General features: G+C 34.3%; 1 protein-coding gene across 1 annotated transcript; it reads right to left on the minus strand.

The window, feature by feature from the left end:
* Positions 1–7,101: 7,101 nt before the first annotated feature.
* LOC148069179 (uncharacterized) lies at positions 7,102–9,353 on the minus strand. The gene is made up of 3 exons (XM_087803266.1): positions 8,755–9,353; positions 8,305–8,492; positions 7,102–7,806 (listed from the first exon to the last, which is right to left on the minus strand). The coding sequence occupies exons 1-3, from the start codon at positions 8,774–8,776 to the stop codon at positions 7,102–7,104; spliced, it is 915 nt and encodes a 304-aa protein (XP_087659392.1). The 5' UTR covers positions 8,777–9,353.
* Positions 9,354–11,204: the final 1,851 nt, after the last annotated feature.

Here is an 11,204-nt window from a genome sequence, read left to right on the forward strand (position 1 = left end):
AAAAAAAAAAATCAATCTAATGAGAAATCGTTGAAGTTGTTACTGAAGATCAATGAAGTCATGTCAGATCCTGGCGATGACTCAGGATGAGAGGATACAGTTAACTCCAAGCTGCTTTTAACGATGATGATTTTGTTTTTTTTAGAACTTGTTTATTGTCAATTCACATCAATCATAGATGACCTATCCATAATATGTAATATACATACAACAAGGTACTCCTATTCAAGTCACCCTTCAGGTAGATACAAGAAACACAGTATATAATACAAAGGCAAATCAAAAAGAAAGAAACTAAAAAAAGAATACGAATGATGAAAATAATAAAAAACATCAACAACCTTTACCTTGAGACAAATTAAGAAAGGGCTAAACATTCAGTTCGACAGTGTCTGTATTCAGATTATGCATCTCAAGTATACTTTTAGTTCTTCAGAACTGAAACAAAAGAAGGGGTGAAGAGGAAGAGAAGTAAAACAAATCCACAAAGCAAATCACAACTGTATTACAATGCTATAACAAAAGTAATTGCTCACCAACCAACCAGTTCTTGACCGTAATAATGAATGACAGAGGACCATCTTTTTTCAAACAAAGGGACTTTAAGTTGCAGTTGGGCAGTCATGATGTTTTGAGGTATGAACACATCAAAAACAAATAAAAGCGGATACGAATTTGTCATTGTGGTGTGTAAAATCCGGAGTAAAGTACTCGGACAATACTACAAATATATCCTGCTTCCTATAGTATCGTAGTGTATTGTAAGTAAGTAAGTAAGTCATTTTTATTTGTATAGCGCTTTTCCAGACCAGGGTCACAAAGCGCTTAAACAATCAAAACAAATTTCAATAAAGTATATACTTTAAAGGTCAAGAAAAAACTGATAACACAACAGGAGTTCCAGAAAATCAAGGAAAAGCTTGAACAAATAAAAACATATATCATTGTTATTGCTATAGAATCGCAGTGTATTGGTGTGGTGCTTATTGTATGGACAGATTCTTGGTAATACACATTAAAAGTGATGGGTGTTGGGTGAAATTTTCTGTGTTTTTGTTTCTGAAACATTTAAATAAAATAAACATTGTTATCCTGATATATAAGGAAAATGTAAATAAATGAATTTGAGTATTTGTTTTTCAATTCCAGAAAACCAAAAGACTGAATACAAAATCTTTTTTTTTTTAAAACACAAAACATACACTACAAATACATTCAGCTAATACAAGCATGTAAACATAAAACTGTTATCAGAATCAGAATTCGCTATTTGTGTCATTATTATTGTTTCAGCATACTGTGCAAACATCAAACATTATAGAATAAAATAAAATGAAATACTAAACATAAATACAAGATACATAATTAAGGCACACCAAGAACAAAATAAACACACATACAGTAGAAATAAACACCAAGCAAACATACACACACACAAAAAATCAGAAAACATAAATACAATTCAACCAAAACCCTTGAAAAGGACAAATATTTATATAACATGAAAACGAGCACAGACACACATTCAAAGTACAAAACAATATCAGAGAGCGAACAAAAATAAGAGGGAAACACAAAAACACACATAAAAGATCCTGCACATATGCATAAAGTAACACACACAGATTTGTACACAAATAAGAGTGTTTTTAATCCATTTATTTACTCTGAAACGACAGAATGGTGGAGTATCCTGCGGGTGAGATTCTTCCAGAGGTCAGAGGGTGACACACTTTCAGAGCAACATGACTCTCAGCTGACTCACAGCTGACAGGAAACTAGATCTGCATGTTTTTTTTAAATATCTTATCTAAATTAACACCTGATAAGATCCATGTTAAAATGTCGCAACATTAACGAAACTTTATTTATTTATTTATTTATTTTTTAGCAACGATAGTTGCTCTAATAATTGGCACTCGAGGCTTCTGTGGATCTCACAAGTTGGCTGACGATCCCTGGACCGACCAATCGTGCAGCAGGAGGTGGTTCTGGAGGAGACAGCTGCTGCTGCAGCAGGTCACATGACCAAACAATTACGTCATTGCATGTAGTAGCGAGAGAAGGTGTTGCATCCAGAGCACGTGAACTGGGCGTAGGTGACGTGATGATGAGAAGACCCTCGACTATGGATACCAAGATTACTTTTTTCTTACTTTGTTTTGCATTTTTTTGTTTTTAAATCAATTTTTTTTTGGTTGATCATGTGACTGCAGATTTTTTTTTTTTTTTACTTCACACACGGAATGTTGAAACTAAAAATCCTGTGACTTACAGTCCTAACAAAGTACTCAAAATCTAATGATGTAGCTTCACGACAGTGACTTCAGACAATTATGGTCTCTAATCTTGCGTAGCTGATCCTCATCTTAGATGTCTTGTCTAGATTCCTATGCCGAGAAACACCAATATCTTTTTTTTTTTTAAAGATATTGAATGTCTATTTATGGAGGTTGTGCGTCTCCAGTTTCCCCACTAAGGTCCAGACACCGTCTGATGGCAGCACTCTTGCAGAGTGGACGTTACATTTACTCTCACAAAAGTTTCCCAAATTAGCTCGTCGGCCGGTTTGAAGGGTTGGGTTTGGATTACTTTGGACTCATATTTTTAGGGAGGGCGGGGTTTGACATCCAGGAAGTTGTCGGCAGCTGAAGACCATCACTCACACGTCTGTCTGCTTCCAGCCGGTTGTGTGTGCATGTGTGTGTGTGTGTGTGTGTGTGTGTGTGTGTGTGAGTGTGTGTGTGTGTGTGTGTGTGTGTGTGACAGACAGAGTGTCGATGTCTGCAGGAGATTGTGGGTCAGAAATGTCTCCAGACATCCAACACTGCGACTGCCGAGATGACCTTTGTAGCTCACTCAGTAGGTTCATTTCATCGGGGATTTAAATGCATTCTAACAATGAATGATGAAATACAAATGCATAGTATTATATCGTCTTTAAAATAAATATTTACATTAAATGTATAAATGCAAATACTCTAAATTTCAGGTTAATTTCAATTGGAATTGGACAATCTTTTTTCCTCATTATTTTTAAGATCGCTTGAATTGTTACATAATTCCGTGTTTTTGCATTAAATAAATACATCAATAAAAACAGTATTTTTTACATTATTTTATTTAAAATCAAAATTTTACAATTACAATTGTAAACAATTGTAACTTTTTTTTAACTTCAATTTAAACTACTTTGCTGTTCATTTTACACAAAAAGAAATATTGTATTTCGACATGTGTCAAAAAATTTGAATCATGAATTAAATATGACATTTTTATGAATTTTTAATTCACATTATCATATTAGCTCATATTTTTATTTAAAAAAAAATATAAACAACATTAAGTTTTACCTTACCTTACCTTAAGCACTGAGGTGAAATGACTTTTACTTTCACTTGTATGCATGCAAACATACACAAAAACTTCTAGGACCCTTCAGTTTAAAAGAGTTAACCCTATTTGATTTATTATCTTCCTAAAAACTCCCTCACAGATCCCAACCTGACCTCGACCTTTTTCGCAGTTTTGACAGGAAGAAATAACCTGTCGCAGTCGTGTTGACACTTTCTAGTCACGGGGGACGACCTTAGATACATTGACTTGACACATTTATGAAACTTCTCCATGCGTGTCATGAGCCTTTGACCAAATATGGCGACAAAACACGTGAAAACAAATCAGTTGCTGTGAGTTTTCACTTTCGGCTCTGCTGTGTGTCAGAGCAGGACCAGAAGAAGCAGAAGTGGAGGAACATGTGACTCCTTTCGTTTGGAAGTTCACACAAATAACAGCAAGAAAAACACACACAGATAGTGGAAAGTATAAAAATGTGGTTGTAGATTAAAAAAAAAAAATGTTGTCACTATTTTCATCCACTAATTATTTTCTTTTTATTCAACAGTTGCAGATACAGATTTTAGAATCCAGATCTCCAGTACTTATGGAGAATAACTAGATTGTCTTGGGTCTGCCTCGGACAGTAACTTGGAAGGCATTCATTCTCAAGATTCACAATTTTTATTTTATTTTATTTTATTAATTAATTTCTTTGCCTACTACTACTACTGACTCCTTTAAGAAACATCTTAAGACGTTTTTATTTGTTCAGGCTTTTCCTTGATTTTCTGGAACTCCTGTTGTGTTATCAGTGTTATCTTGACCTCTAAAGTATATACTTTATTTATTATCTGTTTTGATTGTTTAAGCGCTTTGTGACCCTGGTCTGGAAAAGCGCTATACAAATAAAAATGACTTACTTACTTACAATAATTCTTGTTGTTGTTTATTTTATATTTTCTAAAAGAAAACCCAGTTTACATTAAAAACGAGGTTTACAATACTAAATATCTTAAAACAAACTTACCAAACTAAAAATATATGACACATTGGAAGAAACCCTTTTTTTTTTAAAACATATATCAAATGAAAAGAGATTTAAAACATCAATAGTTCAATAGAAAAGCCAATAAGGGTGGGTTGGGAATTCAAATTTAACCAAAATATCATTAAAATCTAAATGTGACTGTAGCAGTACAAACAACCCTAAATAGAATGTAAAAAGAATGAAAATAGAAAAGTCACAAAAACAAAATTACCCTCATTTTTTTTTTTTTAGCTTTGTAGCCTTTTTAGCTAGAAAAATGTTAGCTGCTAACTAGCTAATATTTTTGGTTCCAAATCAAAAAAGAGTGAGAAAAAAAATTGTCAAATGAATAATGAAGTCTTTAGTGTATTCTTTATGTATGCAGGTGTCATTTGAGAAGGTCTGCTTTAGATTTTCAACTTGTTTCTCAACTGAATTGTTCATTTTTATGTAGTTATAGAAAGTGTGACACAGCAAGTTATTCACGCTCGACCGTCTGCTGCCTTTGTTTTGAAGACACCTGTCCCGCTGCTGGTCTGAAGCACTTCCTGACGGGGTCTAAGTTTAGAGGAGCGTAGCACCCCGAGAGTCACGTCCCAACCAGCTCTCGCTCGGAGTCATTGTTCACGTCGGACAGGAACACGGAGACGACACCCATCCTCCAGGAGCCTGTAAACATGCTGTCGAGACTGGACCACTTCCATAATATCTGGTATTAAAATATACATCAGAGGATCAGGAGACAAACATCCTCCGATGATTCCTGCCTGAGCTTTTCATCTTGAACTCGAGTTCAAACTTCTGAAAAAATAAAGTTCACAAACATATTTGAAAGACAGCTGGAAGTTATTATGGGGCTTTTTTGAATGTGAGTTCTGACTTGTGTGGAAGTCCCACGCACTTCCTGAGACTACTTATAAAACTGTACTTTTTTTTACTATTTAGAAATAAATAATTTCATTCATAAGTTATTAAATATGTAAGAAATATAGATTTAGATTTTTCCTTTATTAGTCCCACAAGAGGATTTTTTGGTTTACAGCAGCATCAAAAGAAAAAAAGAAAATAAGCAAGAGCATACAAAAAAACTAAAATGTTATGAAATACTTAATAAGATATTAATACTAAATAAGAATACATTATGAATAGACTTCTAAATTTGAAAAACTTGTTATTTCACGGTATATAAAAAATGTACAATATTTACAAAATTCCCTGTTAGTTTTAAGTTGGTGCAGAAAACATTTTGGAAATATTTGTTATTTACTTTCTACACTATTACAAAATAATCTAGAGGAATGTTAAATAAAGATATTTTTTTCTAAAATTGACTATTTCATGGAGCCTGATGTCAGCAGGAGTGTGGAGATGAATAAGAGGAACAATAGCTTCAAACAACCATATGTAGTTATTATTACTAAATAATAGAAACATCATTTGATAATAACTCAGTATTTAATTATGACATAATATTATATTAATACAAAAATAAATATATAAATGCATTAGCAATATTTTATGTAAGGAATGAACTTCCTGCTGACAAAACAAAACAATTGTGGAAATATGTTTTTGAAATCTGTTCTTTTTAAAACGTATTAAACAACAAGAAGAGTTTAAATGAATTAAGATCTATTTCTCAAATATAGTTAAAAAAGTAAAAGATGATTTTCATCAAATATCTGCTGAATTATCTTGAGATATTGACCATTTTATTAGCCTTATGCTAGCAGGAGTGTGGCGGTAAACAAAGGTAACAAAAGTTACAAACCACAGAATGTTGAACAGTTTAATAATCACTGTTTCGATAAAATATGAATAAACTAATACAAAATAAATAAATACATGCATAAGTAATATGTTATGTAACAAATGTATTTTTGATTTAAAATTAAATATTAAATTGTATTAAATGTGGAAATATGTTGTCGAAATATCGTAAATGACCTTTACTTTCTACAATATATTTAAACGTATTTTAAAACGAGAAGAGTTGTGTTGAATTCATACATTATTTTAAATTTTAGGTTTAAAAAAATAAATAATTAAAAAATAATAATTATGAACTCTATCATTAAATATCCGCTCGATAAACCGGAAGTGTTCAGAATGGTATGTAGCCTGATGCTAGCATGAGATTGGCGCTAAACAAGAACAACAAAAGCTTGAAACAACCTCATATAGAACCTAGTTGTTGTTGCTAAAATAATATAAAAGTTGTTTTTGGTCAGAAAATTAACTTTATTCCTCTCTGAACGATCCCTTGGAAGAACCAGAACCTTTTTTAAAAATCGTAAGTTATAATTCATTAATGTGTACCCTTTGTTAAAATGGCGATAAGGAAACCGCTCTGGAGTTCTCGAATAATAAACCTTAAGTTTGTAATGTCATTTCAATGTCAAACTAAGAAACATCTTCTAAAATAGTGTGAGCGTGTAAACAGCGCCACCTACTGGTCGACATCGTTGACCTACTTTCCAGTCACGATTGATTGAAAATCAATTCAAGTCAATCATCTGCCAGAGTTTTGAATAAAAGTACAAGACTCAGGTCTTTTTAAATGTTTTTTTTAATTTTATTTTAAATACCATCATAGTACAAAAGTGCAGAAAGTCATAAATAAGCATTAAATAGTGGGTTAATGAATAAATACAGTCGTTAAATATAAAAATGAATGAAGCTAACAACCTAAGAAAATATGCTAACAAAGGGTTTTCTAAACTTCTTGTGTTCCATCAGGAGATGACCATCTTCTCGGCGTTGCTGTCCAGTCCTTCTCCTCCCAGCCAGTCCTCGTCCAGCTCGCCCAGGATCTCCTGCAGGGACAGCTCAGGCAGAGGCGCCACGGCCTGAAGTCCGCAGTCTTTGCCGCTGCCGTCCAGCGACATCCCGGTCCAGGACTCGTCCACCTGTGAGTAGTGACCCTCCGCGGGCGGGCTGTTCTCCAGACCGACGTCCCAGTACCCGGAGTCCGGGGTGTCGGGTGTGGACGAGTGCGAGTTGAACATGTACATCTGCTGCTCGGCCGACCCGGGCATCATGAAGGGCTGGTAGGGCTTCCTCATCTCCATGTGCGGCTGGCACCAGCGTGGCATCATGGGTGGGGTCTGGTTCCCCGGTTGCGGCCAGTACCATATCTGGGTCGGGCTTTCTCCCACTCTGTGTTGGCGCCCGAACATGGACTGGTAGTAGCCTTGCTCCTCCATGCTGGAGTAGTTGGAGGTGCAGGATCCAAACAGACAGGTGTCCTCCATCTCCTCCTTCACCTGGACCGGGTAGGCGGGAGGAGGTCTCTGTGGCAGCAGGGGTCCCGGCGGAGATCCCCTCGTCCTGGCGTGGGACGGGGTCAGGCTCTCTGGGACTTGACCCTCCAGCTGCCAAAGTCCTTTCTTGACTCCTTTGCACTTGAGGGTTCGAGCTCTTCGGTTCTGGAACCAAACCTGCGGAGCGGAGAGTTGGTTAGTGAGTGAGCGACTCCACAGCAGATGGTTCTGAAGGTTGTGATCGTGATGTTTATGGTCCAGAAACATCTCACATCTCACATTTTTACCAAATATATTACTTTAAATGGAACAGTTTATAAACATATCAGTTTCAATTTAGCTCTTAGAGGCTAATCTTTAGCATAAAACATTTCCAAACACTAATCAAAGTGTCTAAAAAACAACTTATTAAATGCTAAACTGTAATGTTGATGCTCAATATGCTTAATTAACTTTTATTTTTTATCAGATATATATCCAAATAGCCATAAATACTCACAAAAATCGCATAAGAGGAGGACAAAAGTCATAAAACCAGAACCCCTATCATCATATTTAGAGATTAGTACTGAGTAATAGAAACGAAAACAACATAAAATGGCTATTTTTGTACATGACCTTTGACTGAGGAGGGCCACAAAAATTAAAGTTACAATGCAAAAGCCAAAGCCGTACCTGGATGCGTGACTCCGGGAGCCCGGTGGTCTGCGACAGGCTCTCCCTGAGGCTGATGCCGGGGTAGGGGTCTGTCTCGAAGGTGGCTCGCAGCAACTCCACGTGCTCTTTGGAGAAGCTGGTTCTTTTCCTGCGGCTGGTGCTGCGAGAGGAGGCTCCGGCGGCGGGGGTGCCGGCCCTGGACTCATCTGGAGGTTTCAAGAAAAAGAAGAGCAGCTTGTTAAGTTCAGATGCTTTGAAACCAGGATGAAGCAGAAAATTCCTTAGAAACCATTATTTAAAAGAATTAAAAGTTGGTGATGACAATACGTCTAAATCTTTTTTTTAACAGTTGTCAATATTCTCCAAAATACTTCCGATTACAGAACATCTTGGATACAATGTAAAAACAGTCAAGTCTAGTATAAGAAGTGTAGCTCCACTCATCTTAGTGAAGGTCAAAGTTCTTACCGTTGCTGGTCTCTTTCCACATCTTCAGAATAAAAGCTGCTCTGATGTGTTCCAGCTGTAAATCCTCTGAAGCCCCCCTGAGTGGTTGTGACCTCTCTGTCTCTTGCCCTGACCTTTTATAGCTCTTACCTGGATGGTCCTGACCTGAAGGTTGGCAGTGGGGGTTGGAAGGGGTCCTTTGGACCGCCCCCCACACCCCCTCCTCTTCTGTCAGTAGTTGTCACCTGGCCTCAAAGCGAGGAAGCGAAGGGAAGTGACAACGACCGATGGGTCCTTAATGAGGCTCATCGATACCAATCCACTGAAGTCGTCAACGAACTTCCCGACACGTGATGGTTGTTCTGAGACTAATGTTCATTTCAATATTATCCAGTTACGTTTGCACTGATTTACATGTTTAATTCACCATTTCCACTCATTTCAACCTTAAACACATTTTAATCTTGTTTGTGCGATTTATTATCGACTGAACTTCCTGTAATTTCTTTTTCTTTTTTTTACATTATCTATTAATATTTGTTTTCCTTTTTTATTATGATAGTTTCTAAATAATATTTAATTTTTTTTAAATATGTTTAAATGGTAATTTACATCTTGCATACAAGCTCTTTAGTTTATTTTTTTTTTTCTGTAATACCTTTATTTGTGTCAAAAAAAACTTTTTTTTCAAGTTTATTTTCTGTTATTTTTATTTTTATTCAAATAATTATATTTAAAAAAAGGATTAGTTGTATCAGAAACTTAAACTTGTATTACCATAACATAGGATTTTTGTTGTGGTGTCAGTATGAAATAAGATAACACGAAAATGAACAATAGAAATATAGTTTCACATTTTTATTACTGGTAATTGTTGTCATAATTTTAATATTAACAACATTTTTTATTATTGAGTGACAATTATCTTGTCAAAACCATGAAAAGGGTAGAAATAAATACTCAACTCGATTCTTTTTTTTTACATATTTAAGTTTGCAAAAAAAAGTAGATTAGTGACGTTGAAGAACCAGGTTTTAGAAAAACTCATCTTAAACAATACAGGAAACTTTTAATATGCAAGATACAGATCAGAGCCATGATAACAAACACAATGTCAGTATGATTTTAACATTTGAAAAAAGTTCTAATCCTTCAACCCCACCTAACACTCTTGATTGATTTGTCGCATTGATTCCTGTGGTTCACGTGAAACGAACAAACAAACTTGGATTTGCAAACTGTCGGACGTTAATCAGGAAACAAAAGCTTTTGCAGAAGATGTTTAACCGAGCAGCGCCGCCACAAGCCCGTCAGCTTTCCTTTCATATGCACAGCAGTTTATCAGAGGCCGAGACAAAGAGGAGAATTGTTGGCTGATTAAAAGACTACACAGACTTCTGCTGCCATTCTAGCTGTCAAACGGTGTAAAAGGTGAGTGTTATTCATATATTTATTAGACAAAATGTTAAATCTGGTTCAACTTTACTTTACATTGATTTAAAAAATAAAAATTACATTTCAAGAAGATGTACATTTAAACAAGCCATGAATTAGTGACTTTCAAATAAACTGAAAGACATGCGCTATTTCTAATTTATTCATATTTAAAAGTTTGGGCTATAAAAATGTAGTGGAAGAAAATACATATGTTTATCTTAAATAATATATGTGATGTCTATGAAAAATATATGAAACATAAAAAAAAATAAGTTGGTGTTGTATTGAGCAAGGTATATATTTTACAATTATTTAATTAATTATCCTTATGATTAAAATAATCTAAAATTTGATTTTTTTTCTAATTGAAAAATATGAAATTAAGAACATTATTTGAATTTTTATTTTTATGTGGGTGTTTTTTTTTCCAAGAACATGGACAAATTGGAGAAAAATATTATGAATATATATTTTGTACAATGAGAAGCCAATATGAAAATAAAGTAAAAACATCAGTAAATATGTGGCACAAAGGCAATTGATTTTTTTTATTGAAAGGTTGATGTTATATTTATAAAAAATAGTTTTATTAATAAAATCATTCTTTAACAATACAAAATACATGTAAAACTACAAACAGAAAATGCCTGTGTTTATTTGAAATTATTTAATTTTTTTTATGTGGGTGTTTTTTTTAAGTACATGGACAAATTGGATAAAAATATTATGAATATATATTTTGTACAATGAGAAGCTAATATGAAAATAAAGTAAAAACATCAGTAAATATGTGGCACAAAGGCAATTGATTTTTTTATTGAAAGGTTGATGTTATATTTATAAAATGAGTTTTATTAATAAAATCATTTTTTTAATAATAAAAAATACAGGTTAAACTACAAACAGAAAATGCCTGTGTTTTTTTTATTATTTAAACTAACGTTCAATGGGCGCAGCAGAGTGGTAAATCATAAAACAGTGCAGGAGGTCAAAGGGCAGAGTTGTACTTTAAAACAGTGATGTCTGAAGTTTAT

The sequence above is a fragment of the Callionymus lyra genome, chromosome 11, assembly GCF_982586985.1.
Source record: "Callionymus lyra chromosome 11, fCalLyr1.hap1.1, whole genome shotgun sequence".
Lineage (NCBI taxonomy): Eukaryota > Metazoa > Chordata > Actinopteri > Syngnathiformes > Callionymidae > Callionymus > Callionymus lyra.